General features: G+C 51.1%; 1 protein-coding gene across 2 annotated transcripts in view; it reads left to right on the forward strand.

Moving 5' to 3' along the window:
* Positions 1-15,087, forward strand: part of INPP5D (inositol polyphosphate-5-phosphatase D) — a 95,542-nt gene that overhangs the window by 33,537 nt on the left and 46,918 nt on the right. Inside the window, exons 3-4 of one of the 2 annotated variants that reach the window (XM_070422421.1) lie at positions 9,035-9,185; positions 11,471-11,642. In XM_070422421.1, the coding sequence (XP_070278522.1) occupies positions 9,035-9,185; positions 11,471-11,642 (323 nt within the window). The remainder of the gene's footprint in view (positions 1-9,034; positions 9,186-11,470; positions 11,643-15,087) is intronic. The other variant, XM_070422422.1, reaches the window with a different exon arrangement.

The raw sequence follows: 15,087 nt of genomic DNA on the forward strand, positions 1-15,087 counted from the left end.
ACTGGCGACAGCTGGTGGGTGGGGCTGGGCAGGCTGGGCAGTTTCCACTTTCTTCCTTTAAGCTTCATGCCTCCTCCCAGAGCCTTCGAATGGCTCCCTTGTGCACAAAAAGGACTTCGAATGAGCCTGGTGTCATCTTTCAGCCTCTCCAAGCCCTAGACCTGTGGTTTTGGGGACCCTGCCATGGGGCAGGCCAGTGGAGACGGGATTGTGCACAGACAGCAAATGCCAGCCTCTGCACCATCTCCACCAGCCATCACAGCCTGGAGGGCAGGCCTGCTGCCTCCCAGGATACAAGCTTCTCCCACATGCCGGGTTTCACACCACCCAACCCACCCCTGAGCTGGAGGCTTGAGTCTTTGGGAGAATCTCTAACTGCCTGGTTCTACCCGAGCTGGCAGCTCCTACACCCCCTCCTGTCTAGCTAGCAAGTCGTGGATGCCCACCCACAGCCTCTTGTTTTTTTTTAATCTTGAAATGTCCCCTGAGTTTCTGCTCTTTTGACAATGTCTCTGACCACTCAGTCAAGTTGTAGATGTCTCTGAGACTCAGTTTCCTCACTCATCTATACACTGGAGCTATGTAGCCACCTATAATATTAGATAGAATATAAATTAGATAACATACCTAGCACACCTGGCCCAGTTCCAGTTTCTTCCATTTGGCGGGGGGGGGGGGGGGGGGGGGTTCTCAACAGAGAAGAGCCAAAGAGGAGACCCTTCAGATAGACCTTCCCCTGCCCCAACACAGGACACGGCGAGAACTGTGTGCTTGCCACCATGACCTACATTGTGTCCTAAGTGACTGATTCAGGGGACCAGTCACTGTTTCAAAACAAGACCTGAGGAAAGGTGGAGACCCCACTCCCCTGGACCTGGAAAGTCCTCATTCCCCACCCACCTCCTCTGCCCATCAATGCCATTCCAGCCCACAGCCTTCCAGCCCACGGGCCTACACCAGGCCATTTCTGAGACGTGGCAGCTCCAGCGCTCTGCGGTCTGACTGCCAAAAAGTGGCCCCCTCAGAAGGTTCCAAGAATAGCTCTGGGCCATCCGGGAAGACCCCTCATGTGCCCTCCACTGGCCAGCCAGCTGCAGGAGCCACCTGGCATTGTTCCTCTCTCCTTCATCAGCTGCTGCTTGTGTGGCAAGACACTTGAAGAAACTCCACACGGCCCCTGTGCACCATGAGAACGCCAGGGTTCCTGTCCCTGCCTGGGGCTCTGTGCCAGGTGCCTAAAGCTCTGTCCAGCAGCCTGCCAGCTTTGGCTCCCCAGAAGTCCATATCTAGCACACCTGGCCCAGTCCTCTGCCTACCCCCACCCTCTCAGTCTCTCACTTTTCCTAGTTATAAAACAGAACCTTGCCGGAACCGGTTTGGCTCAGTGGATGGAGCATCGGCCTGCGGACTGAAGGGTCCCAGGTTCGATTCCGGTCAAAGGCATGTACCTTGGTTGCGGGCACATCCCCAGTGGGAGATGTGCAGGAGGCAGCTGATCGATGTTTCTCTCTCATCGATGTTTCTAACTATCTCTCTCCCTTCCTCTCTGTAAAAAGTCAATAAAATATATTTAAAAAAAAAACAAAAAACAGAACCTGACCTGCTTATCCACGAATGGGATTTTTGCAGGAGCCCAGCTCAGCCACACAGTGCCCAGGGCACCTGATTTCCTCAATACCTGTATGATCAAAGCGGGTGCTGCCCCTCCCCTCTGGTCAGTGTCAAGAGCTCTCACATCCACCCAGAGGCTGCACCCACCATGTGGTTGGTTGTGGGGCTGTGGCTACTGCCTCACCTCCGTCCACATGTACCGGGAGATTCTGTGATTGTCTTTCTATTTTCGGTATGTGAATGTTATTATGGTTATCTGAGCCTCAAAGATGTTTCCAAGATATTATTTTTGTTCAGAAACCTCTGGAAGGATATAGACCAGGAATAAAATTTAAAACAAATAAAAACAGCCCTAACTGGTTTGGCTCAGTGGATAGAGCGTAGGCCTGGTGACTGAAGGGTCCTGGGTTCAATTCCGGTCAAGGGCATATGCCCGGGTTGTGGGCTCAATCCCCAGTAGGGGCCATGCAAGAGGCAGCCGATCAATGATTCTCTCTCATCATTGATGTTTCTATCTCTCCCTCCCTCTCCCTTCCTCTCTGAAATCAAGAAAAATATATTAAACAACAACAACAACAACAAGAAACAACCTGATGCTTTTAGACAAAATGCCTTTTAAACCCGTCTAACCTTTGGCGCGCGTGTGTGTGTGCGCGCGCACGCGTGTATGTTCCCACATAATTAAATGAGCTAGGTTACAGGAGCTACTTTTTTATTGAACTTATTGGGGTGACATTGGTTAATAAAATTATATAGATTTCAGGTGTACAATTCTATATACATCATCTGTATATTGTATTGTGTGTTCACCACCCCAAGTCAAGTCTCCTTCCATCACCATTTATTTCCCTGTACCCTCTTCTACCTCCCCAGCCCCTTCCCCTCTGGTAATCACCATACTGTTGTCTGTGTCTATGAGTGTTTTTTACGTGTGTGTTTTTTAATCCACCTTTTTCATCCAGACCTGAAACTCCCATCCCCTCTGACAGCTGTCAATCTGTTCTCTATCTATAAGTTTGTTTCTATTGTGTTTGTTAGTTTATTTTGTTCATATGGTAGCTCTGTTTTTAATTTTTTGAGGTAACTTTATACTGTTCTCCATAGTAACGACACCAGTCTACATTCCCACCAACAGTGCACAAGGGTTCCCTTTTTTCCACATCCTCACCAACAGTTGTTGTTTGTTGATTTATTGATGATAGCCATTCTGACAGGTGTGAGGTGATAGCTCATTGTGGCTTTAATTTGCACATCTCTGATGATTACTGACATTGAGCATCTTTTCTTATATCTATTGGCCATCTGTATGTCCTCTTTGGAGAAGTGTCTATTCAGGTCCTTTGGCCATTTTTTTAATTGGATTGTTTGGTGTGTGTGTGTGTGTGTGTGTGTGTTGAGTTACATAAGTTCTTTGTAAATTTTGGATATTAACCCCTTGTCACATGCATCATTGGCAGATATGTTCTCCCATACAGCGGGTTGTCTTCTCAACCAGAGCGCCCACAGAGGTTCGCCCTTGCCCTCTGCCCTCCATGCTCACTCTCCTGCAGGGGCCCCAGCTGCTTCTTCACGGTGGCGGCCGGGACTGTGGGGTGATCAGGTCCTAGAGACAATCTTAGAGTTAAACTCTCATCTTGCAGTCAGTCTCCCTTGCGGGTGGGAGAACAGCTCTTTGTGTCCTGCACCACTCGAGGACGGTTAACGTGCGGACTCGTCTTCCATCTTCAGAGGGCGCTCCTGGTTCTCGTCTCACCCACCCAACTTTTCACCTCTGGGTGCACACTTCTGAGAGGGCCGGCCTCCTCCTCAGCCTGTTCCTACTTGACCTCCATCCACTCCGCATTCCCTGGAGCCATCCTGTTTTTATTACAGCGTATAGCTCAGAAAGGTGTCCACATTGGCCCAGCCAGAGAGGTCTGAAGGCCTACACAGAGGAGGAGATTGAAGAATGGGGGCCTCTAGGAGACTGGGGGCCTCTAGCTGACATGTAATCACTGTCCAGGTTAAGATATAGATAATTTCCAACTTCTGACAGTGAGAGGTGGACGGGAAGGTGGTGCCCAGCCCCCACTGAGCTGATCTCCGAGTGGAGGACACACTGCCGGGCCTCAGCTGAGAGCCCCGGGGGCAGGAGTGATGCTCAGGGCACAGGCTGGGCGCCTCTCCGCCCCCTCTGTGCGGTGCCTCTGTGGATGGGTGGGAGCCCCGGGTCTGGGGGCTCTGAGCCTGAAACCAGCTCTGCCCTCCCCATGGCCCCGAGGCCTCCAACACCTTTCCCACCTCCACAGAAAAATAGAAAAGAATGGCATCAGCTACCCACAACCACCCTTGCCATTCTCTCCACAGCAGCCAAATGGTATTGTCACCCTGCTTAAGACCTTTCTAGTGGCTTTCTTATTGAATGTGGAAAAATGCTTTGCCACAGTGGGATAATGATACTTAATAGTTTTCAATCATTTGTAAAATTTCCACAGTGCTTGTAGATGCTTGTTAATTTAAAGCGAAGGCTGGCAGGACCTTGAGGAGGGTGTTGTGCAGTGCCCCTCGGCTCCCACCCGCTCCTGTGCGGGCTTCCCCCTGCGAGGTGCCTCTTTCGGTTCCCATTTAGGACAGCGGACAGTGCTGGAAGTAAAATGACCCCCTGGGAGAGCTCAGCCTGCCAGCCTCCCTGCCCCTCCCCCACCTTTGCAGGGTGTCTGCAAGTCACAGGCCAACAGCTGTTTCTAGAAACATCATTTATCAGAATTCACAGCCCAGAGCCTCCAGCAGACTGGATGTTAGCTGTCCTTTGTTCTGAAGACCCCGGAGGTGGTCTCTTCTCCAACCCGGGGCTGGAGGTGGCCCTCTCCCCTTGCCCTGTACCTTCCCCAGGAGTATGTCCCTGGGTTGGCTCAGGTGTGAAGCCATCAGGAGAAGGGGCCCCTCCCTACAGGGCCCCGCTTGGAATCCACGTCTCTGTCTCCTGCAACTTTTCAACCGTCAGGTCCGTTTTATGCAACGTGCCCATCTCCCCAGACAGCCGCAGGGCCTGTCGGTACCCCTGCCAGGGGTCTGGGGGACCAGATGAGGCTGGGCCGAGCAGGGTCTCATTCCTTCCAGGATTTCTAAGCTTGTGGGGAGGCAGGCCCAGCCGGGCTTGGTGGGGCGTTGTCTGCAGGATCTTCATGGAAATGACCGCGCTGGAAAGATTCTAATGGGAGGCAGGAGAAGAGATGGTTATTTTGTTTCACCATCTGAGCTAGCCCCTATCACATTGTGTTCTGTGTGACTTTTGGTGATGAACATCAATAAATTCATGTCCATTCTGTTGATCTCATAAACCCCGAAGGGACGTCTGCTCTGTGCCTTGCACATCGCAAGTTGTTAACAAGCCGACGGAACTAGGAAATGCTGCTCTTTGCTGTTCAAAATGGCGCCTTGGTTATGTGCTCTAGGTACCTGCCGAAGACAAGGAGTTCGTTCCGGTGCCGGGAGAGTTGTCTCAGAGCAGAAATGCAGTCACCCGTAGGCACTGCCCTGGGTGTGTCTGTCCCTGTGCTGGGCTCACGTTCACAGCGAACGGCTAGGGTGTCAGGGTTTCCTTCTCTGTTTCAAAATGACTTGATAAATCTCTTCAGGAAGCCAGTGGCTATGGAATGAGGAACAAAGTCTGGAGGCCTTGACCGTTAAGGATCATGGGCCACCCCCTCCCTGGCAGCAAATGTGGTTCCCCTCCTGGCGTGAGCACTGACTGTGCTTGCAGGACAAACAGGCTCTTCTCCCATGGACTTGCCGTGCTGAGTGGCGGCTGTTTGTCCGGGCCCCTCCTTTCCAGCTGGGCTTGGCCGGTGGGGGGGCACCGTCAGGTGTTGAGAAGTGGAGGCCATCCTGCCCGGCTCCAGCTCCAGGGTGGGTGTAGCACCTGCAAGGCCGTTCTCTCCAGTTCCCATGCCTCCCCCTCGCCTGTGGCCTGTCTCAGGGTGGTAACTGCTCCCCGGTGCTAGCTCTGGGGTGTGGCACCCCTCTTATTGGTATCCCTACGCCCTGTCCACTAAAGTCTCCCCAAACTCCCCAGTTTCATGTGACATCTGCTTCCTGCCAGGACTTGACTGATATACATGATACTTCTTTTGGACATTTTGCATTTTAAATGATTGAAACGGCAGTGGTGAGGGGAGGAGTGCTCCCTGCTATCTACCTTCCCCCGTGCCCTTTCTCTGCATGCCCAGTCCCTGACCTGCCTGGGGTACAATCACACCCTTTCTCCTGGCTCCAAATGCAGCAAGTCCATCCAACCATTGATTGCTGAGCACCTCCAACTGCCAGGTGCTGCAGCACCATCGGGGGTACATCAGGCGACAGGTGCACATGCACTGGATCATCCCCACGGAGCCCTGTGCTCCCACCAGCCCATGGTCAATGCACTATTCACCAGAAGGCCCCAACTCCCGCCTCTCACTTTGACTGGCAGGTTTGTTAGGCCATGCCCAGGTGAAGCTGCCCTTTCTGCAGACCCAGAGCCTCGCTGGCCCCCTCCCTGCCCTCTTGGCCATCCTGCCTTGACGGAGGGTCTATCTAGGCCCCGCTTAGGAATAAGAATTCCTTGACTGGCTGCTCCTGTCTGTGCAGGGCCTGTGGAGCCCCCATCACCGGTCTACACTGTACTCCTCACCCACCCACCCCCAGTCTGGGCCTCCGGGTCCTCGTACCTCATTGTATCTGTAGGGGTTAGATTAACTTTATGTATTTGGGGGGTTTGGTTAACTTTAGAGTGTTCTATTATTCTGCATGCTTAGTACACTGCATATTTCATCAATTCTAGAACCTTTATCTTTTCATGTCTCTGAAATAAAATGTGTCCACAGTTGACGGTGTATGGTAGTTTGCATGTTAGCGTTTTAGCAGTATGTAAAACAATGCCTTAGCACCAGCACCTTAAATTCCCACATCCTACGTGCTCTCTCACACACCTATTCCCCGGCTGAGAACCCTCTTCCAGACTCACACACCCTTCGTTTCGCTTTGACTTTCTCTGATATTTTCAAATCCTTTCCCCACACGCCTAAAGGCCTGTCATCACTAGCTGCCCATTCTTTGGCAGAATGATGCTTTTATCACGACTGCTTTAATGAAGTCAAGCTCATTGATCTTGCGTCATGGCAAATTATTTTTGTTATTCTGCTCATTTTTTGGTGCCAAACCTATTTAAGTTACTTTCTAGAAGGCCTGGCTGCCGCTATTCAGATATTTCTGGTTCAATAATGCCTGAAGGAGATTGCTTAGCAGGGGGCTTTGTGAAAACAAGAGAATTTATTAAAAAGAACTTTTTAAAATCCTTTTGTTAAACTTTCTACAAATGCACTGAATAACTTGAGCTGCACACTCAAGCACACACACACACCTTTCCTGCACAGATTTAGACACGCGTGCTGTGTATATACACATACAAACACACTTGGAGAGAAAAAGAGAGGCCAAAGGGAAAGCCCTGAGTTAAGCTGAGAGGTTGAGGTGTGTTCATTGAAGGCAAATGTACCCTCACTGCAATGTGGGGTTAACCACCAGGAATAAGGAAGGGTTGGGGACAGGTCTGAATCCTGGTCCATTCCCCGAGGTCTGGGTCTGGGTCATCCATCCTAGTCTTCTCTCCCAATGCCTCTTACCTGTAGCCCTGAAGACCCTCACACCAGAGCACCGCCCCATCCTCCCTGCTGGGCCCAGTCATGCTAGGGCAGGAGGTACTCGGCTTAAAGGTGAATGAGTCACGACAACCCAGCCACACACAGCCCTAGACCCTGCTGGTTCACCAGGGTGGACTTTCCATCCCCTCCCTTTCTGCCTATTGGCCTCCTTTCCCACCAGCGATGGGACCCAGTCCCTTCAGTAAGAAGGCAGCTGGCAGTCCCTAGGGGAGCAGTTGGACCCCTGACCTCCAACTCCAAAGATGGCACCTTCTCAACTCATTTTAAAATCGCATGACTGTCTTTGACCTGATGGTGGTTATGATAACAAGGGTGAATCACAGGCACTCAGTGTTAGGACTAGGGGTGCTGTGCCCCTTCGAGGCCAGGGAAGACCCACCAGAGGGGGGTACCTCCTTGGTACTCATCCCTGTGTCCAGGCCCCTCTCTGGAGCCCAGCTGCGTCTTCCTCCCCTACCCAAGGCTGCAGCCCTGCTCAGCATCTCCCTGGCTGGATCAGGGACACCCTGCCTCACTCTGTCTACCTTTGCCCTTTGGGAGGGGAAGTCCAAGATGCCTCTGGATTTCTGGCTGGGCCAATGGGGAGATGACAGTGCCACTCTTCGAGACAGGGGATGCCAGGCAAGGAACTGGATAGGGAGGCTCGATAGGACACTGGGACCTGTTGGGTAAGGAGCTGTAGGGTACAGCATTGATGAGAATGTAAGTCTTCTGCTGGGAGTTGTCCCATCCACCCTGCTGCCTGATAACCCCTCAGGGGAACCAATAGGGGCGGGGCCTGGGGTGGGATCTCAATAAGCAGAGCCTCAGCAAGAGGAGCTGACTGCCCCTGGACCTCCTGGAATTTCCTGCTGAAGTCACAGAACTGGAGGAAGAACTGGCCCCAGGGCATTTGAACAGCCCTGGGGAATTGTCACCTGGCTTCTCTGTCATCAGCCACAGAGATACAAATCGGGGAAGATTTTTGTGCTAATTCATCTTCTGGACTTTGATAAAACAGAAGTATAGTAAATGAAAAAATATAGAAATAAAAGCCAAATAATTGCTAGAATCGATTTTTCCTGAATTTAAAAATAAGTGATTTTTTTCAGAGGGGTGGAGGGATAACTTCTCCGCCAAACACACACACACACACACACACACACAGAGAGAGAGAGAGAGAGAGAGAGAGAGAGAGAGAGAGACTAGAAAAACATTCCAAACTATTAAAAAGTTCTCTCAAGGTTGTGGGATTACAGGTGATTTCTATTTTTACAAAAAAAAAAATCTGTATCTTCACACAGACAATAGGGTGCTGAAGGCCTGGGGTGGAGGAGGAGGGGGTAAGTTGGAGGGGGTCAATGGGGGAGGGGGGGGAAGGGGACACATGTAAGACTTTCAACAATAAAAAATTATTTTTAAAAATTTTCTATCTTCTAATTTTGCCATAATGAAAATATATTACTAGTATAAATAAAACACTTTTTAAAATAAAAGGTTTTTTTTTTTAACTAAAAGAAAAAAATCTTTCCAACTGTCCTATTTGTGCCTTTCGCAGACTGGCTCTTGGGGGCTGCTGATCACAGGATGTGAGGGTGTGGGCGTGGCAGGCAGGCAGGCCCAGGGCTTTTTCTGGATCGCGGTTGCCCCCTGGTCTCTGCTGCAGGTGGCCTCAGCCCCCTGGTCTCTGCTGCAGGTGGCCTTTGTGGTTGGGTGATGTCCCAGCCAGTCAACCATGCTTCTGTTTGGGGTTCTGTCCTCAGGCATCTGAAGGTGTCCCCATGAGGTTCTTCACCAAGCTGGACCAGCTCATCGAGTTCTACAAGAAGGAAAACATGGGTCTGGTCACCCACCTGCAGTATCCCGTGCCACTGGAGGAAGAGGACACCGGCGATGAGCCAGAGGAGGAGACAGGTAGGAAGGAACACCGGGCAGAGGTGGCGTGTTTCTCTCACTACACGTGTTCATAGATTAGGTGGGTCTGATTATCAAGGGGAGAGAGTGTGACACAGTGGTTAAGGACACGTAAGGGCACAGGCTCTGGAGCAACATAGTCCTGGGTTGGACTTCCTACTCTTCAGCCTCTTAGCTGTGTGACCTTGGGTGAATTACTTAACCTCTCTGAACCACAGACTTCTCTTAAAGAGACAGTAAAAATAGTATCTACCTCTCAGGGTGTCATCAAATGAGTCACTAAACATAGAGCCCAGAGCCTAGTACATAGTAAGTGCTCAATAAATGCAGGTGCCATCATCATCAAAATAATTGGCTGCATTTCACTGGGAAAAAAGTGAAGGAGGGGGAATCCTTGCTGCTAACTGGAAAGGAAAGAAAGGTGTTTCTTTTTGTCATCATTAAAATAAAATAAAATGTACAGACCCTTAAAAGCATCTGTGAATCTGACCTGCCCTGTAAGCCGCAGAGGGACAGACAGAACAGAACAAGACCCGGCAGAGAAGGCCCTGCAGTTGGCAGCACACCTGGGTGGCACCCTTCTCTTCTGTTCCCCCTAAAAGTTTACTTCCTCAAAGAAAACCCTGAGATACTGAATTGAACCCTTCAATTTAGAAGGTCAGGGCTCTTTCTAAATTCCAGGGCCTGGAAACAACCAGGCCCCCCAGGGTGACCCCCAAGGGAGGGCAGATTAGAGCAGAGAGGCTGAGGTCCCTGGCTGTCTCCCCTCCTGTCCCTGGCAGGCTGCTGCCAGCCATGTACTAGACACCCTTCTCATCCCACTACCATGGGCTGGCTTGTGGGTCCCCACCCACCTTCTTCCCTGCTTCCTGGCGACCCACTTTGAGTGGCTACACAGCTCACCCACTGCCTCTGAGGGTGAACTCTCAAGGCAACCTTATCAGCTCGGTGGAGAGGGCGGGGCAGGCAAAGGGTTTCCAAAGGACCGCAGCAGCCGTGGAGGCTGAGGGGGACCCGGGCGGGCCATGTCTCTTCTCCCTCCCTCAGCCCAGTAAGAGGTGCCCTCAGTGGTGAAGTAGTCAGAATCGACCTGTCCATGTGTGAGTGCAGGGTCACTCACCAGGGCTGTGCCACAGCGAATGTCCCCCAGACGTCCCCCAGATGTGCTCGCCCTTGGCCTCGACACTGAGCGACCACCCTGCAGAAATGCCCTCCACATGAGTGTCCTCACTTGCCTTACAGCCCCAGCCCAGCTTTTCTGCCCCTCTGGGGATGGCCATCTGAGAAAGTCCCGAGACCTGTAAGAGCCAGAAGGAGAACCAGTGTCTGCCAACTGCAGGCTTTACTTCCCCAAATGAAGCCCAGGTCTCAAGGCGCTGCAGTCCCCATGGGGCTCATAACAGATTCAACCATCTAAAGAGCCAGAGAGCCCCACGGGAGAGGAAGTGAGGGCTGATCCTTTCAAGAGGCAGAGTGGCCAAGGCCGTGGGGCGGCCATTTGGTGTGCAAAGAGGCTCAGGCAGGAGGGCCTGGATGCAGGGGTTCAGGAACCTCACCCGTTTGCGGTGTGGAGGGTGGAAGTCCTCCTAAAGGTGAATGGGCAGGAGTTTCACTTCCCAGGCCAGTTCAAGTCATTTGTGTCCTATTTCAGTTCCCTTGTGAAGAAGACCCCTCAGTTGCTTTATTTTATTTATTTATTTATTAGTTAATTTATTTATTTATCTGTCTCTGAGGGCCTGGGGTTCAGGGGAGAAGGAGGGCAGAGGCTGGAGTGAAAGCAGAGAAAGGGGGCAAGGTAGGAGAGGAATGAGCTGGTGTCAGCCTGCCTGCTCCCCACCCTGCTCCTCCTGTTCTGGGAATGGGGCCTCTCTCTGCCTGGTTCAGGGCCTGCTTCAGCCTGGAAAGCTGGCCGTTCTGCTGAGCTGCCTAGGGCTGCTGGCTCCACCTGCCCAAGGCCAGGCGCTCTGCCTGGCATGGCCATTGGACTCCAAGTGTTTGCTGGGTGCCTCAATGGGACAAACCATGCTAGGCCCCCCGAGCCAAAGACCACTAAGACTGGGCCCCTGGCCTCAGTGGGCTCCCCGTCCAGTCAGGGAGGCAGTGAGGGGACGGGGATGGCAGGGGCAGTGTGGGCACAGATGGGTTCTGCAATTGGGTGAAGTGGCCTGCGAGGTCACTGCTCAGAGGACATAGTGCATCAGCTACGCGGCCCTCTCTGTAGGCGAGTGATCCAGAGAGAAGCTAAAGCTCAGTCCGAATGACATTTCTGCTCTTCTCTTGGGTAGAAGGTGTTCCATCTCCACCTGAACTGCCACCGAGAAACATCCCTTTATCTGCCGGGCCATGTGAGGCCAAGGAGGTGCCCCTCTTGAGTGAGAATCTGAGAGCCACCGAGGTCAGCCGGCCGAGCCTCTCTGAGACCTTGTTTCAACGACTACAGAGCATGGACACCAGCGGGTGAGTCTCCACCTGGTGGTCCCCTCAGAGGCCAGCCTCAGAGCCACAGCTCCCAGGCAGCCCCCTCAGAACTCACTCCTGGAGGTACCGCTTCCACCCCAGGACAGGTGGTTGTGGAGCCACTGGCCGGCCAGAGGGCCTGGTGTGTCTGAGGGAGCCCAGCTCACCTGGTGGCTCCACGGCATGGGCACTGGGTGGCCCTACTCAGAGGCTCCGTCTCACAGCCCAGCAGTGTGCCAGGAGCTGGCTCTGGAATGACGTACATCTGCTGCCGTCGGTGTGGTCCACACTTTAGGGACCTGTGCTGAGACTCCCTTACTGGGACTTGCCATAAACTACACCCAGCATCTTTCCATCACAGTGCCTCTAGAACAGGGGTGGCGAACCTATGACACGCGTGTCAGAGGTGACATGCAAACTCATTTTTTTGGTTGATTTTTCTTTGTTAAATGGCATTCAAATATATAAAATAAATATCAAAAATGTAAGTCTTTGTTTTACTATGGTTGCAAATATCAAAAAATTTCTATATGTGACACGGTACCAGAGTTAAGTTAGGGTTTTTCAAAATGCTGACACGCCGAGCTCAAAAGGTTCACCATCACTGTCCTAGAACCACCCCATCTACTGAGTGAGATGGCCCAAGCGGAGGAGCTGCCTGCCCTGCAGCCCGGACCAGCCACACAGCCCTTTCCTGCTCCGGGCCCCGCTCAAAGTGGGCCACCTTCCTTGTCACCGGTAAATGGGTCAGAGCAATAGTTCCATGTGTGGTACAAGCTGTGAGGTTTGCACAGCATGGCGCTCCTTCCTTTGTGATGGAGGGTGTGAGATGCTTTCATTCCAATACTCTAAGTCTTACTTGCTCTGACCCAGGGTTCTCAGCATACTGGCTGGTCCACACTGACGAGATGCGTGGCTTCTTTGCCCTGTGGTCCCTCTCTTAGCAGGCCCAGCACTTGCAAATCAGAGGCCCTGACTTCCAGGCCCTGGGAACGGCTTCAATAGGAAGGAAGCTCCCTGAGGATCTTGTCCCCCGTGCCCAGCATGTTGCCTCATGTATGAATTAGTTAGTACCAGTAACTTCCCTGCATTAATAATTTAGAAACATTTTTGTTTCTTTGTGAGAAAAGGGGCCCCCAAAGAATATCCCAGGGGCAGGCTGCTGCAACATCTCCAACTTGAAAGATCAACTTGAGCTGCCGAGGCTGCTCACCTACCACCCAATCTGACAGAATACAAAGGAAATGCCTGCAGGTACATACAAGCACCCGGTTGCTAAGATACCTGGTGTTTCCTGTTTCCACCCGGACACATCCCCTGATGCTTCTCCAGGCCCACCATGCTCTGCACACTCTGAGTTCCCTGTACTTTTTATCAACTGGCTACACATCCAATGCTTTGAATATGTTCCTACATTATCCTGATTATCCTGATATATGCATCTAAATAACAAATGCTTATTAAAATATTTCATGCAGAGCCCATTGTTGGTTTCCTTGAGTTTGCATTTCTCTCCAGGTTTAGATGCCAAATGCAGTGACTTCCTTGAGGAAATAGGCAGGGAGCCCAGTGGTGCCACCATCTCCCCAATCTTCCCGCCTCTCCCACATCTACTGACTCCATCTCCTCTCCAGTGCCTCCTCTCTAGGGACAGGTGTTCTCTAGGGCCCAGTGGAGCAGGACAGTGTATGCAGCGGAGCCTCTGGGCAGCCTCCTGAGGAGCCTGGGGGCGGCCGAGGGCTTGTGAGCAGGGGAGGCATGCTCTCTCTGGTTTTGCTTCTCAGTTAACATGCGGCAGTAGAACCTTCCTAAAACTTCTGCGTGGAGTTGGGGATGAGTACATGGCGCATGGTGGAGGGACCTCGGTGACACAGTGCCGGCCCTCTGTTCTCTTCTGGGTCATGAAAAGCTGAGATTCTTCCTTGTGTTTGGAAGTTAATCAATTTTGCTTGTTAAATAGCTCTGTACACAGAGGACTGCCTTTTGGTTATTGTTAATTATAAGACGACCTGCACAGTCTTTTGTGCAAGTGAATTAGATCTAATCAGTTAGGTGCTGGTTAACATAAGACCGCTGAGTAAAATTAACCTCTGAACAGCAGAGTTTCCATCTTACGTCAACACGTTTCTAACGACAAACATTTGAACAAGTATCGCTTCCTATAGCAAGGCTTCGTGGTCTCCAAGTTGTAAATCAGTAGTCATTAGAATGACTAAAAATACATATCTTAATATATATGGAGATTTTTATGATGTCAAGACTCAGAACAAGTATAGATTAAACTTAAATGTTCTGACAACTGGTACATAAATAGTTGCTGATTTCTCAAACTAGAGAAGTGGCTAGTTCACTTCTCTCTAATCTTAAGAGCAACAACTTTTCATACTTTCAAGGATCCTCAAAAGAAGCCCCAAAAAACCTGTGACCTCCAGTTTGAATTTGATTACCTGTCAAGGCTGGAACAAAGATTTTTAAGGCTTGCAATAATTTTTTTTTCACATGGGTATATCACCATCCTTGAATCTCAGCTTCCTCGTCTGTGAAACAGGAATAATAATACCTGCCTCATAACATTGATTTGGGGATTAAAGGACAAAATGAGCATAAAGTGCTTAGCAGAGTGACTGGGGTGTTATACTCAGGAAATATTTGCTGTTATTAATTTTTAATTATAGGAGCCAAGATTCAAAAGTTATCTAGAGCCCTGTCTGGTGTAGCTAAGTGGTTAGAAAGTGGTTAGGCAGCATCCCGGGTTTGATGCCCAGTCAAGAACACATTGCAGATTCAATCCCCGGCCCTGGTCAGGGCACGTGTGGGAGGCAACCAATCAATGTGTCTCTGTCACATCGATGTTTCTCTCACTCTCTCTTTCTCCCCCCCCCCCCCCCTCCACTCTCTCTAAAAAAATCAATAGAATGCGGAAACCGGTTTGGCTCAGTGGATAGAGCGTCGGCCTGCGGACTGAAAGGTCCCAGGTTTGATTCCGGTCAAGGGCATGTACCTGGGTTGCGGGCATATCCCCAGTAGGAGGTGTGCAGGAGGCAGCTGATCGACGTTTCTCTCTCATCGATGTTTCTAACTCTCTGTCTCTCTCCCTTCCTCTCTGTAAAAAATCAATAAAATATATATTTTTAAAAATCAATAGAAAAAATATCGTTGGGTGAGGATTAATAACAACAAAAAAGTTATCTGGGAAAAAAAGGTGCCGGGACATAGAGTAGGGGTGTGATCAGATATGGCCTGGGCTCTCCTCTGCTGGGCCGTGGTGTTCAATGAGCAAGTCTGCCCTGCAGCCCATGAAGGGGCTGGACCAGAACTGGGAGGGAGGCCCAGGGCAGGGCACCTGGGCTGCCACTACCACATTCCCAGCCCCATCTCCCATCACAGAGACTTCATTCCCCACGGAGCCTAGAATGCCTTGGAACTTCCCGACACAGGGGCTCCA

This window comes from Myotis yumanensis, unplaced genomic scaffold (assembly GCF_028538775.1).
Source record: "Myotis yumanensis isolate MYYU_CA2020_CCGP unplaced genomic scaffold, mMyoYum1.0.hap1 SCAF_8, whole genome shotgun sequence".
In the NCBI taxonomy this organism is placed as follows: domain Eukaryota; kingdom Metazoa; phylum Chordata; class Mammalia; order Chiroptera; family Vespertilionidae; genus Myotis; species Myotis yumanensis.